Below are 24,608 nucleotides of genomic sequence, written 5' to 3' on the forward strand. Positions count from 1 at the left end.
AGAGTCAAAGAAAACATGAAAATGAAAGTGATAACAGGCGAAAAGCAGAAGCAAAAGTGCAAGAGTTATGGTCAAGAATTGAACATGAGCAAAATTTACGAGCACAGATGTCAACATCTTCACAGCAGATTGGAGAGAAAGTATCAAATCAAGAAAAGCAACTACGAGAACTTAATGATAGGCTGAAATCTGAAACAGAAAATACAGTGAAATTTAAAAAACTCAACACAGAACTTACTTTGGTAAGTTGTATAAGAAGTGATCAACTTTTTACTTTTTTAAAATTTTTTTACTTTTAAATGCATTATTTTCTTAAATCCTATTTAAAGTTTTTATGACTATTGGATTTTTTTAACTGTGCTATACTGTTATTTATGAACATGAACGAAAAAAGAACATCAGTGAAGATGAAACTCAGATCATTAGCTGATTAATATATGTATGCCAGGGGGCAGTAGCCTTTTCCATAATAATGAGGTGCTTTAAAAATAAAATAAATAAAAGTCTTGAGGTTGACTTTTTGTCAATTGTTTACAAGTGCATCACTCTCTACTTTATATGAATAAAAAATATAGTACAAAGTACATTAATTTAATGTTAATATACAAACTCATTTTGTAATACCTAAAAAATACTTTACCATTAATTTTTTGTAGTGTGTGGGTTGTTTTTATATATAATTCTGTTTTTATTTCTATGAACTGCAATTAACTGTGTTCCCTGCAGCCAACCGCTGTCCAGTCTTTACTTTATACAATAGATTCTGTTGTATTCAGATATACTTCAAAAGGACATCATATTGTAATGAACTTTATTTTTTTAAACATAAGAAAAATTATTCACAATATAAATCTGCTTTAAGCAGCATAATTTTAACTATGTATGAAGTTTATAACTGTAAGAGGCATGACAGTTATATTGATTGAAACCATTGCACTGCATGGAATCTGGACTTATGGAATCATAGAATCTTAATATTATAAATTTTAGAAACTTATTACCTGATTATTTGTATTAATGAAATTCTTAACTAGATTACATTTTGATTTTTGTCCAGTTATATATGCTTTTATCCTTTTGGGCAATGACTGTTATATTTCTATCTTGGCAGATTGCTCAGTTAATCCTTTCCCCCATCTCCTTTTCTTGACTTGTACATTCTGTGTATATTATACACCACGGCAATGCAGTGCCTGTGAATGTTGAATGCTTGTTCATGAATACAGATTGCTGTACCCTTGACTACTTTGTTATGTGTGTATGTGTATGTTTTTTTTAAAAATATTATCTAATAACTGTCTTTAAATTCACGATTCATATTCTCAGAACCCTATTCAAGGTCCTTTCTATAGAACTGGATTTTAATCCCGAACTGTCCGAGCCATTCCATTTTTTCCGTATTTCCTTTAATTTTTACTTTCCTGTATTCTTTTTATTTCTTGTGAACCATTAGATTTATGAATGCATAGCAAGAAACTATATTCTTCCAGTACTGCCTCTTTTTTTTTTTTTCCCTTTACAAAGTTATAGCCCTTTTCTTGCTACTTTGTGTGTTATTCTTTTTCTCCTCTGAGTTGTATTTATCATGAATTTAACTTCTTGCTTTAATCCCCCCCCCACCCCACACTTGAGGCCTTTTTTTGTCTTAGTCTTTTAGTTCTAGTTATTTTCATTACATGTACTTCTTGCTTTTGGGTTTTACGTTGACCTGCTCACTCTGTCGGTTAGGTAAGTTCTTTTGCTATTGTGTTTGTGCAATTTTCTTTTGTTCTTCTGTTCGGTCAACTGTGAACTACATTGCCTACATTGTGTCCTTCACTATTTGGCCTTTACCTCTTATATTTCAAATTCATTAATTTTATTAAATTCTTTGTTCACCATTTTTTAATTGCCCTTTCTTTGGAATGTGCTTTACATTAGAAACAGAGGCTCTATATTGTCATCTTTTTTTGCAGTTCTTGTAGTTGACTCTAGATAATGACACCAGGATTGCACGATATGCAACAATGCACTTATTTATTTTTATTTGTACAGGAATTCCCCGACTTACGGAAATTCGACTCTACGTAAGTTTTTGCTGGCCAGTGCAAACTTAAAAAAATCGTGGAAACGTATTTTACATCCTGTAGTAATATTTGTAAAATAATAAGAGGAGTTTACCTCAATATAGTACGTAGAACACTTCCGTATGATACTCTCCAGAAATTAAAACTGAAAAAATGAAAAAATCGACAACTTACCGGTACATTAGAGTAAAATATAAATAATTAAAAACCAATTTAACACAATTCAAATCAATTTAAAACAATTTAAATGCAATGATGTTTAATTGTTTTAAATTGGTTTGAATTGTGTTAAATTGTTTTTTAATTTTTTAATTATTTATATTTTACTCTAATGTACCGGTAATGCAAGGAAGCCTGAGGCTTATGCTGCACCAGCCAAAATAAAAAAATTCCCGAGTTACCCTGAGAGAGAGAGAGAGAGAGAGAGAGAGAGAGAGTGTCAAAAGGGACTCATCAAGAAAGAGAAGAATGATGATATCCAGCTCAGGACCCTGGATGTGCCAAGCCCGTACTCACCAAGTGTGAGCTCCCGGGGTCAATGTTCCCATTATAAGAATCAATTTTGAACACTTTTGCGATATTTTTCTAAAACACATGTCTGGAGGTCACTACCTATAAAACAAAATAGGAAAGCCCTAGTAAACTGAATCTTATTGCATTTGTGATAATACCGATAACTGCAGTTGTGTGGGTATGGTGAAATGTGTTCCCCTTCACTGAAATTTTTAATCGTATAAAAAACAAATTTTCAGAAAGTTCTCTTCATTCCTATTTACTTATTACAATGATGAAGAGAAAGCGACCAATGAAAAGTGAAAATAGTGGTAGTTCCAAGAAACAAAACAAAATTGATTTAGAAATGAAGATGAAAATGATTAAGAAGTACGAGGCAGGACAAAGTTTGTCAAATATTGCAGAGAATTAGGCCTTGCTACTTCAACAATGAATACCATTTTAAAGGACAATCCCCGTATAAAAGAATATATCGAAGGATCAATGCACTTAAGATCAACAGTGATCACAAAACAGCATTCAGGTACTATGTCGTTGTATATGGATGTTACAGCTGTTAATAATATGGATGGAAAATCAGATTCAGAAGCGAGTGCGCCTGAGTCTAAATGACCATTCAAGCAAAAGCAATAAGTATTTATAAAGATATTAAGGATAAGTACGGCGTACCCCAACCCAAGTTCGTGGCAAGCAATGGGTGGTTTAATAGGTTCAATCATCGTGCTGGTTTCCACAACATTAAAGTATTCGGTGAAGTCGCCAGTGCCGATTCTGTGGCTGCAGAGAAATTTTGTGATGGTTGGAAAAAATTATTGATGAAGGCGGCTATTCAACGCAGCAAATTTTTAAACATTGATGAGATTGCTCTGTATTGTAAAAAAATGCCGGATCGAACATACATTGCCAAAGCAGAAAATACAATACCAGGTTTCAAGGCTTCAAAATACAGGGCCATGCTCTTGCTTGGGTCTAATGCAGCGGGAGATTACAGATTAAAACCACTGCTTATGTACCATTCTGGAAATCCTTGTGTATTTAAGGGCATCAATAAAGCCACCCTACCCATGCATTTCCAATTGAACCAGAGAGCATGGATAACAATATCTCTCTTTGAGAATTGGTTTAAACGCTACTTCATTCCCAAAGTTGAAAAATATTGTAAAGATAACGACGTTCTTTCAAGATTTTGCTTCTATTAGATAATGCTCCTGGATATCCTATGCATCTAGATGATTTCATTTCGAACGTGAGAGTCATATTTCTACCCCCAAACACGACTTCACTCATCCAACCTATGGATCAGGGTGTTATTTCGAATTTAAAAGCATAGTATTTACGAACAACATCTGCTCAGGCATTGTCTGCAGTAGATGATGAGAACCTCCGCAGCAGCGTACTTATCAGCTGAAGACGTTGATTCTGCCAACAATGCTCAAGAGGTAAAACTTACTGACGTTATGCCTGTCCCCTCTCTTTTATTGTAATTTTATAATTTTGAAAATTTTTTTTAAATTGCACGCTTTTGTAATTTTTCCTGCCCATGAAATAAAAAATTGAATAAATACAATAAATAATTCTATTTACATGTTTGTAAAAAGGAGTCTGTCAGCAGGTAAGAATTTAATCTCTTTGTATTTACCTAATTTAATTTCTGGTTCTATGTGCATGAAATAAAAAATTGAATAAATACAATAAATAATTCTATTTACATGTTTGTCGAACATTTCTTTTTTGATTCAATCAATTCAGCGAGCACAGTTGCCAGTGTTACACAAGCATGGGGGAAATTCCAACTTACATTGCATTCCGCAGAATGCAACCCTTACGTAAGTCGGCGAGTTCCTGTATACTTATTTATTTATTTGTGTACAGGTAGTTCTCAACTTTACGAGTTAATTTGTTTTTAGTGCCTGTTCGTAAAGCAGGAATTTATTTCCCATAGACCTAATGTTAAAAATAGGGGTTACGTTATCAACAATGAAATTAGTTAGCTAATTAGTTTGTTTAAACAATGATTGATTTATCCAAAGAAATGAAAATGTGGCCTGTAAAATCAAGCAAATTATAATAATAGAGAAATTATTTATGACTTACAAATGTTAAAGAATGTTTATTCTTCTTCATCATCAACTAAATGCACACTCGTTGATCACTCATTATTGGCTCGGCACTTGTTGGTTTGTTGCACAAGGAGTTTTCTTCAGAAATGCTTCAAGAGGCATTTATTTCCAAGATAATCTTTTCTTTATAAATTTCAGTAGCATGCACAAGCATTTTTTAACGGAATGCACAAATTGCAACTAACACGATTTGTGCGGAGTAACAAGTTTATGAAGCTTAAAAAAAAAAAAGAATGAAGAGAAGATTCTGAAAATTTAATTATGTTTTTTATACAATTGAAGATTTCAGTAAAGGGCAAACACATTTCACCATAGTAACATAAAACCCACACAATTCCAGCTATTGGTATTTTCACAAATGCAATAACATCGACTTTACTACCCGATTATAATTTCTTGCAGAAACAGAAAAGCCCAATAAACCGGAAAGTGCAAATTTTTTTTTTTTTTTTTTTTTATGGTCATGACTTCCAGAAATGTGCTTTAGAAAAATATCACAAAGCCATTTAAAATTGGTTCTTATAACATATGATAACGATGAAAGTGTAGTGTGTTTAATGATTTGAATTGGTAACTAATACAATTTACACTTTAAAAATGACATTTTAGGGAGTTATATAGCAAAAATTTGAACTTCCAAGGTCAGGAATGAATTACCAAAAAACAATGTGTTATTGGGTTCGCATTACGATATTTTTGCGATACGATTGTAACAGATTAATATCGTAAAGCGCAGGGTACACTGTATTATATAGCTACACATGTGGTTTGAAATGCGATATTTATGAACGTTTATCATTCATTTTTTGCAATTAATGTTCATATTATCTTTTTACCATAATTTTGTTACTCTTTTCTGAACTCTTCTCTTTTTCACTCTAAATTATGTTTTTATCCCCTTTTCTTCTTCTTCTTCTTCTTCTTCTTCTTCTTCTTCTTCTTCTTCTTCTTCTTATTATTATTATTATTATTATTATTATTATTATTACCTATTTCACTTATATCCATTATGATTGTCGGGTACTTTCTGTCTCTCAGCGGGCCTTGCCCATAAATCTACCTTCTTTTTTCATTTTCACTTTCTTATTTTTCCTTTTATATAGTATATTGTTCATATATATTCTGCATATAAAATTTATTGCCATCCAAAAAAATACTGGGGAAGTACAGACAAGGTATAGGGATTTACATTGAATAAAAAGATAGGCAGTGAGGCTTTAAAAAAGGAATAAAATAAAATTAAAATGAAAAAAAGCTTGTTGTAACTAAGATCCTTCCTTCTTCCAGTCACATAGTTCCCTGAGGATCTGTTGTAACCACTAACAAATTCCTCCAACTGCATCCATTATGTGCTGTATGAGCAGCATCACCAAATGTTATGACCAGAAGTTTACTGATCCCATCCTTCCACCTAGTTGCAGGTCTTCCTTTAACAGCAATTTTTGGAGTTGGTTTTGTTATGGTCTCTAGATGGGGAAGTCTAGACAGGATCATCTAGACAAGACTGCAGCAATAATTCAGACACAGCATGGGTTTGTTAAGGGAAAGTCTTGTCTGACAAATTTGATAGGATATTATGATGTGGTTACAAAGGAACTGGATGCAAAAAATAATTTTGATATCATATATTTGGATTTCAGGAAAGCTTTTGACACTGTTGCGCATGGAAGACTATCGTACAAATTGGAGCAGAATGGTATTAAGGGTAAGTTGCTACAATGGATAAAAGGATGGTTAAGTGCAAGAAGACAGAGGGTGGTAATCAATGGGTGCTGCTCTTCTTGGACTAATGTTATTAGTGGAGTCCCACAGGGTTCGGTGTTGGGTCCACTGTTGTTTTGTATATTTATCAATGATGTTGATGAAGGTATATCAGGCTTAGTGTCGAAGTTTGCAGATGATACAAAGGTTGGCAGGGTTGTTAATGACAGTAATGGCAGTGTGCTACTGCAACAGGATCTAGATAATTTGGGCAGATGGGCTAAGAAGTGGCAACTGAAGTTTAACCTTGACAAATGCAAAGTACTGCATATGGGTAGAAGTAACCCCAGAGAAACGTACTAACTGTGTGGTACTACACTTAAGGTGGTAGAAAATGAAAAAGACCTGGGAGTAATTGTGCAGGCAGATATGAAGTTTTCTGAGCAATGCAGACAGGCTGCCAGGGCAGGTCATGGGGTTTTGTCAATGATATATAGGAATTTTGCTAGCAGGGAAAAGGAGGTGATTATCCCTCTGTATAAGGCAATGGTCAGGCCACGCCTTGACTACTGCATACAGGTCTGAAGGCCTCATTTTAGGAAGGATGTAGATTTACTTGTGTACAGAGAAGGGCAACAAGATTGGTGAGGGGAATGAAGGGATCCTCTTATCAAGAGAGGCTTAAGTTTTGCAGTGGCCGGAGACTAGGCACCTGCGTGGTGATCTGATTGAGGTATATAAGGCCTTGAATGGGTTCAGCATGCTGAATTCTGATGGGATCCTTCCACTTGTTCAGATTCAGAACCTAAGGGGGCATAAATTCAAATTAAGAAAGGACAGATGTAGAATAGATGTGCGGAAATTTGCCTTTAGCCAGCGGGTGGTTAATTGCTGGAACAAACTTCCATCTGTCGTTGTGGAAGTTGATAGGTTGAATAAATTTAAGGAGGAACTGGACAGGCATTTGGAGGGAATGGTGTGATTTTTTTTTTGGCTGATGCTGCATAAGCTCATACATTTGCTTTCTTGCATCACATGCCACTACTACTACTACTATGGCATCAGATAATGTGGTGGTATGCCATTGTCTACCACATGGCCAATTTTAAAAGGGACCAGTTTTAATCATAGGAAGAGTCATCATGCATTCCACAAGATGCTCTTGAAGGGGAAAGGTGACTACAGCAGAGCCCCACTTAGCGCAGAAGGCTGATTACAGCTGGTTTATGCTTGGTTTCCAGAGGTCATCTATGTATATAAATGGACATATATTATTCATTAGATTCACACAAGTAATTATTATACAGTATCTTCAGTCAATGAATTATTCATAAGGTGATGCTATTATCTCTCTTCTTCCTTCTTTAATGTCTTATTAAAGTCCAATATTTCCAGTTAATTATGTCGACTATATTTTAAGATAATTTTCTCCCAAACCATAAAGTATGCAACGTTTCCTTGCCATAAACATATTTTCATGCTGATTCGCATAGCCTTAAACCCCAATGAATACATTTCTTACATTTTAAAATATTTGTTCCTGTATTTCAAATTTACACTCCTAACTAAGATAACAGGTCTATTAAAGTTAGGGGTTTGATATCAGTGATTCAAAAGTAGTTTTTCTCTACATTTTGCCATGAAGCCTGATGTCAGGGTCAAGAACAAAACAGAAGGCTAACATGATGGAAATGTTGATCAATGAAGAATCAGATCTGTCTATTCTGGAAATTTTAAGCTGAATTTGATGGAGTGGCTCTGATAGTCTTGCATGGATTTCACCACTGGAGGGGGGTCACCGGTATTGAGGAATTCATTTTAGCTAGTGATCAGAGGCATAAAACACAGAATTATTTCTAGAAAAAGTAACAGGCATTATTTAAATTTGTTATTACAGTTAATTTCAAGATGACACAATAGGAATTCTAAACTTGGCCAACCACCTGATGAGAAACTATGACTGATAGGCTGAAGGGTGAATTTTGAGTTGAAAGATCAGATTAATGATTCATTGAGGAATTGAGGGAGAATATAGATGGCAAAGTGTTTCCATATGTTCCAATTATGAATGAGAGAAAGTTTGCACTTTATAAACCAAAAAGCTGTTAGTTGAAACTAGAGCTGAGTAGTCCAGTGCACCAAGCTCTTCTCTATGAGCAGAGCTTTGTGTACTGGACTGAGAAAAAAAAAAAAGAGAAAAAGAGTTTAGAATCCAGATGTACCCCTAATAAATTTTATTTGGCTTACTGGGATAATTATTTAAATTGGATTCTAACTTGTAGAAAAGAGGAAATTGTAGAAGGAGCAAATAGTAAATACTTTGTCTTTGAAGGGTTGATGCAAACCAGATGTTGAATACCATTCAGGAACTTGTGTGTAAGTTTAAGTCATATGTGATGAATTGAGAAGGCTGACATTATTGGAAGGGGCTGGTATAGCCAGCCAGGGAAATCTCATTAGCATAAGAGCTGAAGTTGGGGTGACTTGAAACAAAAAGGAAAGTATGGCAGAGAATGACAAGGCCAAGAGGGCTCATTCTTGAGTCAGGCCTAAGCTAATATTCCGAATACAGATTGTGGATTTGTTAGAGCAGATAAAAGTATGATCATAAAGTAACTATTCAACCACTTTTAACTTGAGTCCTGATATGTAGTATTAATTTTTGAGCATAGAGATGTTAGAGGACCAACAGCAACTGAATTGAAGGCAGCAATAATATCAATGAAGAAGTAGCGAAACATCTCCTTTTTTTCTGCCATATTGCATGAATTGTAAAAGTAAATTGAATGTAGGTTTCAGACACATTTTATGTTACTTCTCCTGTATTTCATTATGCCCTTCAGTGCATATATTAGAAATGACATTATGTAAATAAATTTGATAAAAAAATGTTGCTACATTTCAAGATTATTCTTTCTTTCCCAGTAATTTCTACACATTAATTTCTAGAATATTAGAAAATATATTGGGTATTGAGAATGAAGCAAACAATTTATTTCTGTTCCTTAAAATATTTATAGCCAAGGAATAATATATAATTATTCCTTGGCTATAAAAAAAAAATTTAATAAATTTTAATATTAAATAATTTTAAATCTTTTAATAAATTTAACTAAACATTTAATATACTTAGGGAAGTATGTTAAATGTTTGTTTTCCTTTAAGATTATTAATAATACCACTCTTATACCACGTGAAATTAATAATATAGTTTATTAAGCTATTCGCCTAAACTACTATACATTTAAGATAACATTTCAGGTATCTTACCGATACCCATCATCACACCACACAAGAGCCCTGGATCTAGGATAGATAACCATAGTTTGTTATTTGGTTTTTAGGAGCATTAGCAACTAAGGCCATATTGCTCCAGGATATGTGGTGATCATTCCCTGACCTTTCTGCATCCTCCGTATTTGGTGGTATCGTGGGCTCGAACCCCAGTCTAATCAAGAAGCGTGTGCTATGCACTGCTGCTCCTGCCCACCTGGCTACGGAGGCCCCAATAACCATAGCAGGAGAGCAAAAGGTCACCTCAGGAGTCCACTAAACAAGAATCCCGGATCCAGGAAAGAAAACCTGGCACAATTCTGTTGGCTATTGGAATTAATCCTTCACTTATAAGTTAACTGCTTGCAGTGCCTCTTGCCTGTATGCACATCAGGTTTCTGGGAGCATCGGATTGAGCTTCCATCAAGCAGACCGTAAAACAACAGTCCAAAAACCCCGACAATCCGAAAGGTCCTGTCTATAAAATAGACTGTAGGTGTGGGGGTATGTATATAGGAGAGTCATACAGATATCTACAATGTAGGATCAAAGAGCACAAAAAAGATGTACAATATGAAAGAGTTCTAAAGTATGACACAGCCCTCCATTCTTTACAATGTGGTGACACTTGGGATTTCAAGAACATGAAAATCCTCTCTACAGATAGGCAATACAACAGAAGGAAATTCAAAGAAGCCTTTCTCATAAAAATGTTCGTAGCTATCATAGAAAACAGGGAGTCGAGTTCAACTCCACAATATTTCATCTTTTTAATAAGAAAATAGAAGAAGAAATGAGAATCCAGGAAAAGAAAATAGGCCAGTTGTCCGGAGAAGTGGCCTATATACAACCCCTTCCAGACCACCAGAACCAGTCTGCGCACCAACCCTGATGTGCAGTGTAGGAGAGCAAAGGTCACCTGAGGATTCCACTACACAAGAACCTGGGTCTACGATAGAAAAAACCTGGTACAATTCTATTGGCTATTGGAATTAATCCCTTACCTATAAATTAACTGCTTGGCACTGCCTCTTGCCTGTATGCACATCAGGTTTCTGGAAGCATCGGGAAAAGGAGTCTGTCAGCAGGTAAGAATTTAATCTCTTTGTATTTACCTAATTTAATTTCTGGTTCTATTGTAACAATAATCCAAACTTAATTGTTTATTTGAAAATCGTAATTGTAAAATCAGAATATTGGTAATTGTAATGGTAATAATGGCAATTGTAATTGTAATCATAATATTGATAATTGTAATATTGGTACTTGTATTCAAATTTGTGACCCTTTTCTATTTTTGTTCCCCCAACAGTATGGTCTGATGATGGATATTGGTAAGATACCTGAAATGTTACCTTAATGTATAGTAGTTTAGGCAAATAGCTTAATAAACTATATTATTAATTTATGTGGTATAAGAGTGGTATGTATTAAATATAGTAATAATCTTAATAAACATTTAATTTTTTAATGAAAAATTATTCTACTTAACCTTTTTGTGAGTAGCACATGCATGACTACATTTTTTCATTGTGGGCTCTGGGAGTTCTCAGAGGTATTTAAATTTTAAATGTGTGAGCTGCCTTGAAATTTTTCTGGTATATTCCAACATCTCTTATCAGTGATCCCAACTAATTGTGTGTACACAGTTTATAATAGATGGTAGCATGAAAATAGTTTTGAAAATTGGATGGCGAGGTCACATCTGATTATACTTGTTGATCACAGTTGTCTAAATTTGGCTCACAAAAAAAACAAAAATGAAGTATTTCTGTGGAATCCTGTATCTGAATTTCAGAGAATTCAAACTTTGATTGATTTTTTACAATAATTTTATTCTTTATAAGAAAATATTAATATTTTAAAGTATTTATGTACAAAATTTAAAAATTCCAAATAAAAAAAAAACATTGCACAAATCCCACTGTTATGAAAATTCTTTGCAAGGAACACACGCACATGTGACAGACTCATTGTTGAAAGGATTAAGGCTACACAATATTATTTTGGAATTGTGTATTTTAAAATAGAATGCACTGATTCATTGTAATATGTGCAGTGGCTTACTTACACAATACATTAAGGATGACCGTAATTTTTAAAGTTTTACGACATCACTCCTCAGATATTATTTTAAGATTCTCCAAAGTATGAACAATGCAAAATCATGCATTATTTGTTTACACAGCTATAATGGAAAACTAATTTTGCCACAAAAAATGCATAATCTGTCTCATGTTAGGAAAAAGATCATAGTGACATGCCTCATCTTGTGCTATTTCTTGAAACTAAGTTCAAATAAGTAGCACTTCTCCATAAAAGAAATATACTACTGTTTATTTATAGTGAGCAGATACCACCATTCAGCTTGACTGTTCAGTGAGTACCACTATATAGACTGACTATTCAGAAATTGTTTCTTCATGGTGGATACTGCTCTCTATTTGCAGTGAGTATCACTATATTTATTTGTTTAGATTAGATTGTTTAGAAATTATCCCTTCATTGGTGGATAACTAAGGAATCTTTAATTGAATTGAAAGATGATAAAGGATGGAGGAGTCCATGGGGAGAAGGATAGTTTGGTTTCAGGAAAGGGAACAAGGGATATAATAGGTAAGATGAGAATGTTGTTAGAAAGATATCTGGAAGTGAACAAAGATGAATGTAAATTTTTTATAGATTTTTGACATACATTATTATGTGATAGGATAGATTTGTAATTTGTACAGACTTAGCATTTGTTCAGAAGAAAAGTAATGCTGAGGGCAAAAGCGAAAGCATAGTAATAGTAGTGGCAAATTATTTTGGCTGAAGCGTATGCAGCATTAGCCAAAAAAAAAAAAAAAAGAAAAACCTCTTCCCACATCACCTGTTCATCCTCTCTAATAGTTTGTCATTTGTGTTATGCTCATGCCAAGAAAATTTAGAAGTCAGGGTCCAATAGAGATTTGCGATCCTGTCTAGAAATGTGTGTTGTTGAAGCAGGCTTTTTTTTTTATTTTTTTAATTCATGGTTTCATTGATAGCAAACAGTAGACCATGAGAAATAAGGTAAGGATGGGTTTTAGGATTGAATTTAACTGCATTTTCTTCTTCCCACTTTGAAATCAGCATTTAAGGAACTGTAAGCAGTTATTCAAAAGGTTGCAGCTGTTTGTTGCTGAGCAGGATATGTCAAACTTCAATGTATGGAGTGAATGTACTATGATTCTTCTGCTTGCTCAGATTAAGATACCTGAGGAGGCATAGATTCAAATTGAGGAAAGACAGTTGTAGAATAGATGTGCTGAAGTTTGCCTTTAGCCAGTGGGTGGTTGATTGCTGGAACAGACTTCCATCTGTTGTTGTGGAAGTTGATTGCTTAAATAAATTTAAGGCTGAACTAGACTGACCGGATGGGTGAAATGGGAAGGGCTTTTTTTTTTTTTTTTTTTTTGGCTGATGCTGTATAAACTTGCTTTCTTGCATCATATGCCTGAACTAATGCTAATGATTAGCAAAAGTATGGATGGAATTCCCAATTAATAGGAGTAGATCATTAACATACAATAGGAAAAAGATGGGTATAAAAAAGCAATCTTGGGGAACTCCAGTTTTGAGAAGTTATAAGACAAAGAATTATCTGCCATCACACTCGGAAAGCAGTGTCAATGAGGAAAACCGTTTCCAATTTTCCAATTTTTTTTAAAAATTGGAAAAATTGTTGCTAATGGATAGGTAAGGTGGAAACTTACTTTGAAAACTGTGCTAAACATGATTGAAAGCCTTAGAAATGTTTAGAACAACTGCTTGAGTTTGCTTGAATTACATCTGAATTGATGATCTGAGTGACAAGTGGAAATAGCTGTTTTTTACAGAGCCTCTCAGACTCCCAAGCACCCACCTATGAGTTGACTGTTATAGCATTATGAGTGAACAAAGTAAATTTCTGGGATTATATGAAAAGGTACAGAGGGCTATATCATAGTAGTGCTGATTGAATTGCACTGTAGCAGAGTCAACTGTATTGGAAATTGACTGAAAAACAGAAAATAATGACAAAAGATGTTAACATAGTGATCTGGCAGTTGGATTTTCGGGGAAAGAATTTATACACGATTTATTTTTTTTTTTTTTTTATTTTTTTTTTTTTTTACAGTATTCAGATGTGAAAAAATGAAATATAAAGTAGTGAAGAAAACTGCTGTGTTGCAACATATGACTGTAAGAAATATTCTCATTAAAATGTAATAATATAGCATGCTGAATCAGAGTAAACTTTAAATAATGTGTGTGTGTGTGTGTGTGTGTGGCGCCTCCGTAGCCAGGTGGGAAGGAGCAGCAGTGCGTAGCACACGCTTCTTGATTAGACTGGGGTTCGAGCCCGTCACCACCAAATACGGATGATGCGGAAAGGCCAGGAAATGGCCACCGCATATCCCGAAGCAATATGGCCTAAGCTGCTAATGCTCCTAAAAACCAAAACAACAAATAATGTGTTTTTTTTATTTTAATTTTTAATTTTGTTCCTTAAAACATTAATATCTTGTTAATATTAATTGTTTAATTTTTTTAGGCAAATGCTACAAAAGAACAGACAATACAAGATTTAAATGAGAAGCTGAGTTCCTTACAGAGTATTGCTTCTTCACATGAAAGGGACATAATCAACTTGCAAACACAGTTAGAACAGGAACGCAGTTCTTGGTCTCAAGCATCTGATAGATCTCAAGAATTGGAAAGTATGTGTGTCTGTATATAGATATAAAAGTATACATAAAGATCATTCAAATCAAGCATAAATTTTTAGAGTAAAGTTGAGATAGGATGTTCATGGAATGGAACAATCCCCTCAGAAAGGATAGTGATATCTCTGCTACCAGTTTGTAAGTATAGGTGTTAATACTAAAAGTGAAATGGGGATGATGGCTATAATTTGTGTGCTCTGAACATCAACAGTATGTACAGATTTACCCCATGTGCACAGTGCGTAGCACACGCTTCTTGATTAGACTGGGGTTCAAGCCCATGACCACCAAATATGGAGGATGCGGAAAGGTCAGGAAATGACCACTGCATATCCCTAGAGCAATATGGTCTTAGTTGCTAATGCTCCTAAAAAAAAAAAAAAAAAAAACCCCATGTGCACTGGTACGATATTTTAGTGAAGTGAGTAAACAGCCAGTGAACATTTATTGCTACATGGTAGCTATAAACAGGGTAGACTGTTTGAAGCATGCTATGGTTTTCCAGTAGTGTTCACACTTTACTATAAAGACAAAGCATAAAGTATGTGGAGTGTTGCTCTCTGACAGTGCAAAACTTCACATAGTCCTTGTCATCCAGGCACAGGTGAAAAGTGTTGCACCACTAAATCTAAAATCTAACCTATTATGCCGTGATTGCATCTTCAGCTTCCTTAAGAGCAGGTGATGATCACGTGAAGAGAAAAGTGCCATATTAGTTTAATCAGCAGCAGCTAGGGTAGTTCTGTGACAATTGCAAATATTAGTCCCATTGGATCTCCTCACGTGGAGATATAATGGTACCAGTGACTCAGTTCCATGGGTCTTACTTGCATTCAGGCATATTTCTGAACTGTTTATTCCAAAAAGTTTGTTTCATTTGAGTTACTGTTTTATATAGACTACTGTGTACTGAAAAAACACCTGGTTAGAAAAAATAACTTTTTAATATCAAGTATGGTCCCTGTGGACTTAAGTAGTGATATTAGTAACCCTCAAACTTTCTGCAAGCTATATAGGAGATTGAAATCTTTCTCTACTTTTGCTGTTAGGCTGCAACTAGTTCTCTGTTTGAACTAGGAAGTCTTATTTTGCCTCTCACTGTTTTGGAACATTTGAGAGCAAGAAGTGCATTCCAGAGGTGTTCATTTGGATTCAGAGCTAGACTGGAAATGACAGGTTCCCTACATTATTCTCTAAAACCATTGTTGTATTTACCATGCTTTGTGATGACTTGGTGTTATCATTCTGATACAAAAGACTGGAAATGGTAGGTTCACCATGTTATCTCAAACCATTGTTGTATTTATCATGCTTTGTGATGATGCAGTGTTATTATCCTGTCCTCCAAAGAATAGATGTTTAGTTAGAATTATTTAGAATGTCATAATAAATAGCTTCATTCATGGTTTTATTGATGATAACCAGAAGACTAAGTCCAGACCACATAAAACAGGCCTGTACTATCACTACCATTGTTGAATTTCATTGATAATGCAGTTCAAACTAAGTGAAGCTATTCTTTGGACATGTGCTTCACCTAGATGCAGCCATATGATTCCTGTACTGTGTAGTTATATTCATCACTCAGCACTCCCCTCTATTACGGCTGTAATATCAACTGCCTTTATTTTATGCACCAAAATTGGTGCACACATTGCTGTGAGACAGCTTTGACTTTTGAACAGTTATGTAAAACCTGGTTAATTCAAAATTCAGGATACTAGAATATCTCCATTTCAATTTAAACAGGTTCAGAGTATCCATATAGGTTTAGAATGTGTCTGTGTTAATTAATAGTAATGATGAAAATGCACTAACTAATGTCATAGTTTGAGGCTTTCTGCCCTAAAATATTATTAGTCTAAGAACCACACTTTTTGCTGTCTCTCATATTGTGTAAATAAGTCACAACAGGGTTGTCACCCCTTATACTTCTAGGTACCAACCTTCTCACTGATGAGAAGCCAGATAGCTTTGAAACAGTGCTGGCTAAGTGGTGGGCTCAACTGAAAATAAGTAACAGTAGTCTTCTCTGATGGGGAAGCATTTCATTGTGAAGGATTTCACAATATGATATGTTACAGTAATGATGCTAATGTACAAACTTCAGTTTGTATAAAAATTCCACTATGTAGTAATGAAGAAAATGCATTAACTCTTGATTTTTAAGGAGTCCTTATGTGCTGTAATGTAATAACTAGATCGTATGTATAGCTTAGCTTAATTTTCAGCACTCACCAATGAGTTGAGTGCTGAAAATTAAGCTAAGCTATACATACGATCTAGAAAATACACTAACTAATGTCAGATACTCTTATTAACAATGAAATTTTTTTTTGTAATTCTTATTTAAAATATTGATAATATTTTAGTTTTGTTATGATAGACATTCACGAGTAAACAGTTAATGTGTTAATTTAGTCAGTATGAAAGATAATTTTGCTGTGGAGAAATGCAATAAATTTCTCACGTGATAACAAGATTGCTAAGTTTCATTTTTGTCACCATTCCTATTCATACAGTTTCATGTATTCAAGGTGCACATTAATATGTTAAAATAAACGTTATATACTAATTATGTATAATTGTACATGCCTACTAAAGAGAATGAGTGTATCCATGTTTTATGATTTTATTTGCAGTTTAATGCTTGTGACATTTCTCCCTATTTTGCATTATTGCTTTCAATAAATATTGTAACAAAGTGCAAACTGATCTTGCTAATTACACTACATGAGCTGATGGCTAGCTTGACATTACTTTAGAATAGCTGAGAGTGGTAGACAGAAAATACCCAGTAACGGAGTACAGCTGACTAAATATGAACCAGGATAAAATTGTGAAATGTGCATTTAATTAAGTTACTATTTATGGAAAAGATTAACCATGGAAGATAACTATCAGAAGCAAAATATTACACACAACTATAAATAATACATTTAAAAAAAAAATCCCTGATTTTTTTTGTCGTAACTGTTCAATTTAAATGTGGAGCTATGCAGTAAAATTTTTATGTTTCATCTTTTAAATTGAATCAGCAAATCAGTACTGAAAACGAGAGAAACAGCTTCATGGTTAACTTCTTCTGTAAATAATAACTTAATTTAAGCACACACAAACACACACACAAAAAAAACTTTAATTACACACAACCAAGATAAAATTTCACAGTGCTAACCAAATGTACATTTTGCACTTTATTCATTAGTATTAAACAGCAAATAATATCTCAAAATATGATACTCTCTGTAGAGTGTGCATGCAATTATACATAACAAACGACATAACACTTGTTTTAATGCACAGCTCATACATTGAACCACAGTAGTATATACTCTGTGCATTGAGCTGCATGGCTATTGTGGTATTAAAAACAAAACTGTGATTTTGTTGTTAAATGCAAGAAATTTGGAAAGATTTCATAAATTCTTCTTTAAGAATAATAGTTTATTTCAAAAGTTTATTTCTCTGAAGCACATTAATTGTCATTCTCTCTCTCTCTCTCTCTCTCTCTCAAGAAGGTGTTAAGCAGTTTCTCTATCAAGATGATGCCAGGCCCCATGTGGCTAATATTGTGCAGCCATAGGTATTGAGGTTCTACCACATCCCCCTTATTCACTGGACTTAGCCCCGTGTGATTTCTTCCTGTTTCCACATCTGAAGAAAGCTCTGAAAGGCAAGTGTTTTGTGTCTGACAACAATGCTCACAGAGCCACAGTGGAAGCACTTCTCAGCCTTTTGAAAAAATGGCTTGCAAGAAGCATTTAATGCATGGGTACAATGGTGGCAAAAGTATGTAAAGTTCAAGGGAGAGTATTTTCAGGAGGAGAAATCCACAGAAGATTCAGATGATGGCCATTAAGATAAGATCTTGCACCAATCCATGAATTAAATGATCACCCCTTGTATATCATTAAGAAAATATAGTGTGAGGAGGAAGCTGGGTGAATACTGGTTGAATGGATGACAGCATTGGAAAGTTATAGAGTGATGAAAAGTAGTGAAATCTACAACAGCTGCAAGTTGACTTGTAATAGTGCCATAAAGTTAGGGAGGTCAAGATAAAGATAAAGTTAGGGAGGTCAAGGATGAGTTTCTTTTTTTATGAAAACCCCAAACACGAAAGGTATGAAAACCTATAGTACTTAGTACTGTGCATGGGTTGAAGGAGAAGTATGGGGGGAAGGGGATGCCAGAAACTTTGCTGTAGAGACTAAACATGAGTTTCACCACTTCAGGCCTCCAATAAGCAAAGTGGTGGTATTTTACCGGTTGATGAAAGTCATCGGCTATGAGAGCAAAGAATAGGGACACAGAATTTTTCATGTATTGTACAAAGGGTACTAGGAAAGTTTTGCAATATGATGCAACAATGAATCACAGGAAGCTGCTTGTTGCTGCATGTTGAGACATGTTCATACGTGCATAGTAGCCGCCGCGCCAAGTCGATGGGCTCAGTTATTCATTAGTAGTGAGAGTGTAAAGTGCTTGCGATGGCATCGTGGTCACGAAATGAGATAAGGACAGTTTTGCGGTATAATTTCGTGCGTGGTTTTAACCATAGACCAGTGCTTAGAAGAAATGACTCTTGCACTAGATGATGATCGTCCACATCGTACAACGATATTCAGGTGGTATAGAGAATTCCAAAGGGGAAATTTCACTCTGGAGGATTCTGAGAGGCCGGGAAGGCCACGAACGTCAGTTACGGAGGAAAACGTTACTGCTGTGAGGAAAACGCTTGACGAAAACAGGCGAGTGACCTACCAACAGATAGAGGATACTTTGGGCCTAAATGCACCAGCAATTCGTTCGATTCTGCAAGATCATTTGCACGTGAAGAAACTTTGTTCTCTCTGGGTGCCGCATCAACTGACTGAAGAGCAGATGACACGACGTGTGACTTGGTGCCGGGAGATGTTAAAAAAGTTTGATAAGGGACAATCTCGGTATGTGAACAACATCGTGACAGGTGACGAGACTTGGCTGTACTATTACGATCTGCCGACCAAGGCTCAAAACGAAGTTTGGGTCTTTGATGATGACGACACACCCGTAATTGTCAGAAAATCCCGATCTGTAAAGAAGAAAATGATAGCTGTATTTTTCAAATCGAGTGGAATTGTGGAATGTGTCGTTTTGGACACGCAGAAGACAGTCACAGCTAAGTGGTATACTGAACAATGCCTGCCTAAAGTCATTGGATCTATGAAGAAGCTGCGGCCAAAGTCAAGAATGGACACCTGGTACCTCCATCACGATAATGCTCCAGTCACCGCGCCAAAGCCTGCACCGAATATTTGACCACGACAGGACTGAAACTTCTCGAGAGTGCGCCTCCGTAGCCAGGTGGGAAGGAGCAGCAGTGCGTAGCACACGCTTCTTGATTAGACCGGGGTTCGAGCCCGTCACCACCAAATACGGAAGATGCGGAAAGGTCAGGGAATGACCACCGCACCGGAGCAATATGGCCTTAGTTGCTAATGCTCCTAAAAAACCAAATAACAACAACAACAATAACTTCTCGAGCACCCTCCCTACAGTCCAGACCTCGCTCCCTGCGACTTTGCACTGTTCCCGCATGTGAAAATGAAGCTAAAAGGGAGGCGGTTTTCCAGTGATGAGGACCTTCTACGGGCTTGGGACAACGAATGTGCTTTACTCCCTAGTGAAACTTGGCAGAACTGGTTTAAAGATTGGTTTCAGAGGATGGAGAGGTGTATTGAATGTAGAGGAAATTACTTTGAAAAAATTAAATAAACAAAGCTGTATTGCAAAACTTTCCTAGTACCCTTTGTATGTGAATACAAGGAAGAAAAAAACGAATCAGATTGGACCTTTGTGTACTCCATAGGAAAGTCTTAGGCAACTCAGTGGATGTTGCTGATTAATTGAATAGGTAATTTGCATCGGTCGTTACTGATGAAAGACCTTTTATATGAATTTCTGATATGAATTTCTCTGAGCAGTAGACAGGCTGCCAGAATAGCTCATGGGGAGGGTGTTGTCAAAAATATACAGAAATTTTGCTAGAAGAGATAAGATAGAGATTATCCCACTGTATAAGGCAATGGTCAAGTCACATCTTGAGTACTGCATACAGGTGTGCAGGCCTCATTTTAGGAAGGGTTTAGAGCTGCTTGAATGAGTGCAGAAAAGGTTGGTGAGGGGAACAAAGGGGTTCTCTTGCCAAGAAAGGCTTCAGTTCTGCAAATTGCGGTGTCTGGGACTAGGCACCTGCAAGGTGATCTGATTGAGGTGTTTATGGTTTTGAATGGATTGAGCAAGCTCAGTGCTAACAGAATTCTTCCTCTTGCTCAGATTACACACTTGAGGGAACAAGTTCAAATTGAGGAAGGATGGTTGCAGAATATCCGGTATGGAAGTTTGCCTTTAGCTAGTGAGTGATTGATTGCTGAAACAAACTTCCATTTGTTTTTGAGGAGATTGGCAGTTTAAATAAATTCAAGGAAGAACTTCGCAAACTATTGGAGGGAATGAATAGACAAAATGGGAGGTGTCTTTTTTTTTTTTTTTTTTTCCCTCGCTGATGCTGCATAAGCTTGCTTTCTTGCATCATTTTGTACTGGTGATGCTAACTTGCATAGTAAGATCGGAAAAATGGCGACCACATGAGTATAGTCTTTGTTTATTTGGGCTACATGGGTTGGTAACCAGGCACCTTAGAGGGCATCTGATTGAGGTTTATAAGGCTCTGAGAGGGGTTACTAAGGTGGATGAAGGTGAGATTTTTGTTCTGAAAAGTTCCAAAGCTAGGAGCTGTAAATTTAAATTTTAGGGGAAGAGGTTTGGACTGCATTGTGGGAAGTTGCCTTTTGACCAGCAAGTTGTTGATTTCCAAAACAAGTAGCCTCCACAGATGATGGGCTGACAGTTTGAAGAAATTAAAAGTCAGCTGGATAGTTAACTGTATGAGGAGGGAGGTACATAATTTGTGTTTTCTTATCTACATTTTTTTTTTTTTTTTTGGCCAGTGCAGCAAAAGCCTGTGGGTTTCTTGCACTATATGGCTGATACTTATTCTATTACAATTAATCTTTCTTAATCCCTTTTTATCTGTATCACTTATCAATGTAAGAACAAATAGTACTATATAACAATAACATCAAAGCGTTGCTAACTGCAATGCTTCCAACTAAATGAGTACTGATATTTATCTTTTAGTTTATACTTGTTTCATACCTTGACTTAGTGACCTAAATCATTAGGCCACTGAAAATTTTACTTTTTATGACCAGGTTTTGGCGCATTATAGCCTTAGTTGCTAATGCGCCAATAAAACCTAAGAAACAACAACAACTAAATGAGTACATTTTGCCTGGCCTTTTCAGCAGTGAAATAATTATGCTAACACTCATTTAAAGGGCAAAGCCATATAATTTGTTACTATTATCTTCACCAAGTCTCTCACATTTCAAGCTTCACTTCGTGCTTACTTGTAAGCTTTAACAGCCGTTTCTAAACTGTGCTCCTTCCCCTTCACCCCCCCAAAGTTTTTTTCATTTGTTTTTTTTCATTTGTTTCTGTTCTAAGCATTCACTGTATTTGCATATGAATGCATTGGTATGTCAGCAGTATGTGTTTCTCTCTAACTGAACTGTGTACTCAATTAAATGATCAATCTCTGAGTCTGAGTGCTTGTTTTCTTTAGCTTAAAAGTGTGCAATAAATTATTCAATGCAATAACCACAGTAATAATGGATTATTTTCCCTTCAATTACTGCATAGCACAAATAACAATTTTTCTTGTTGCTTTCCTTGCTTAAACAATAACAATTTTTTTAAAAATAAGAGTATCAGACCTATCACATTTAACTAACAAGGCTTATTACTATGATTTCATCATCAGATGATAACACATCACCTTATTACTCGTGGAAGAAATCATTGTTTAAATTAAGAAAAACAAAATATAAAGGAGGATGCATGGTAAGGAAATTGAAGAGCTACAACTCTGGTTCAAGCTATTATCTGGTATTAATGGAGCCTATGTGATATCTGAATTGTAGCAATTAATGGTTTATGTTCCATTAATTTCCTTGCACAGAAGAGAATATTTTCTTTGGAACAGAGGTATCTCCAGGATAAGTGGAAGCCAGTAATGTTTATTGACTTCACATATATTCTGAGCTGGAGAAAAATGAAGAAAATGGAGTCATCCCCAAAAAAAAAAATAAATAAAAAATAAAATACACACTTTCAGAACTCAGAATTTTGTTGTGGGTAGAAATTTCTTTAGTTAGGTATATTGATCTCCTTATGCACGAACAAGGAGTTTTCATGCTTAGAGGAATGTAAAAAATCCTTTGAACCGTATGCTACTGAAGAAATTTACATACATTTACACGAATCATATATTTTTTGATTTGGTTGAAAAGATACCTAGAATGACTTACTCCCATGGTTTGGTCATCATTATAATTTGCTTGTTATTTTTGTCATAGCTTGACATATTAACTAGTAAAATGTTTGCTGATACTCAGAGGCAGACTGGCCAGACTTACTGGGAGGCTGGTGTGGTTTTGGCCATAAACAGTAGTATGAGGCTGCTACAAGTTTTCCCTGGTAAGAATTTTTGACCCAGTCCACCTCTGCTCATGCCTCTTTTCAAGCTATCTACATTTAAATTGATAGATATGCACATTTAAAGTGCCTTTCTTTTAAAAGTATACCAAAATTAAAAGAAAGCATTTAAAGTGGTGTGTTCTTTTAATTTTAGAAAATATGTGTAAGATTATTGTAGACATTTATTTCATAATGTGCACAACTTGGATGGCTTTAATTTGTCCATAGAAGTTTGGGTGCCAGCATATGTATCTGGATGTTAAATTATGTAAATGATGTTCACCATATTAATTTTTTGATATTTATTTGTTTGCTGCTTTGATAATTTTCATGTGTAGCATCTTATTTTTATTTATTCTAATTTAAGATCGCAAGCATGCTCTCCAGATGGAGTTGGAAAGGATGAGAGAAAGAGAATCAACTATTATGGAAGAAAATCAGAAGCTGAGCAACAAGCTTGTTGAACTTGAAAAAGTAAGAATGCAGGAGTAAATTTCATGTATTATTTACTATTTAAGAAATATTGAATAGTGTAAGAGTAATGCTTGAGTTAAGTCTTATAATAGCTGCAGAAAAACTTTAGTCCATAATGTTAGCAACTTGTCATTGCTCTGAGTAATATACATTGCACTGCAAAATCTTAAAATTAATTTTGATTAACTACATTTTTGCAGTTTTGTTCAGCATGGAAGTAGTATATTAAATTAAGAACCACGTTAATATTAACATTCTTTGTTATGAATGTTCTAGTCACTAGAAATATTTAAGTTTCACTTTTGTCTGTTAATATAAACCATATAGGTTGCATCCAGCCAGTCAGTGTTCTTTAAATGGCTTATATCTTTATTTTGAATGGATTAGTTATAAGACTTAAGCATTATAATAATCTATAATTGAAATTAAAATCTGTTGTTTTTTATTTTATATATTTATTTAGCAGAGCATTAAAAGTTTATATACTGTGATTACAATTAATTTTAATAATTATAATTACTACATTTGGGTGATTGACTGATCATGTTTTCCACGATCAGTCAATAACCATATTTTCATGTGATATATGATGCAAAAGCATTGTTGAGAAGATTTTTACATTATTGGTTGATGTATAGTAAAATGCTGAAACGTGGTCAGTGAAAGGCTTATAAACAAGATAGAGTGCAGACTAAATAACTAAAAATTGGAAAAACATTATTTTTTATATCTAGGAAGAATCACCAATGAAGACAGAAGATCTTCATTGATAGAAATAAACACTAGAATAAGTAAATAACTGAAATAAACACTAGAGTAAGTAAAGCAGGAAATGTAGGAAGCCAGTTTGCACAGATTCATTCGGAGAAAAAGGGAAATGTCAAAAGAAAAAAAAATTACTGTTTTTTCTTATTTATGTTTTTAGCAAGTTTTTACAATAAGAAATAAAGGAATTGATCAAGAATTAGTCAGAAGTAAGATGAAGAAGAAAAATAAATAGAAGCAATGGCAAGATCATATTATGAACAAGAAAATAATTCAAAATATTGGGAGCAAAATATGTCCAGTCAAAAGTAATGGAAGCAAATTTAATATGATATGGATAAGCAGGATAGAAGTTAGATTAGTTAAATGGATATTTGAAA

The 24,608-nt window shown here is 34.8% G+C and overlaps 1 protein-coding gene across 1 annotated transcript in view; it reads left to right on the plus strand.

Moving 5' to 3' along the window:
• Rok (Rho associated coiled-coil containing protein kinase) overlaps positions 1-24,608 on the plus strand; it is a 403,168-nt gene that overhangs the window by 220,624 nt on the left and 157,936 nt on the right. The window contains exons 17-19 of the mRNA XM_090374570.1: positions 3-242; positions 14,232-14,397; positions 23,357-23,463. Of these exons, the coding sequence (XP_090230696.1) occupies positions 3-242; positions 14,232-14,397; positions 23,357-23,463 (513 nt within the window). The remainder of the gene's footprint in view (positions 1-2; positions 243-14,231; positions 14,398-23,356; positions 23,464-24,608) is intronic.

The sequence above is a fragment of the Mastigoproctus giganteus genome, chromosome 5, assembly GCF_048544385.1.
Source record: "Mastigoproctus giganteus isolate SK-2022 chromosome 5, ASM4854438v1, whole genome shotgun sequence".
Taxonomy (NCBI): Eukaryota; Metazoa; Arthropoda; class Arachnida; order Uropygi; family Thelyphonidae; genus Mastigoproctus; species Mastigoproctus giganteus.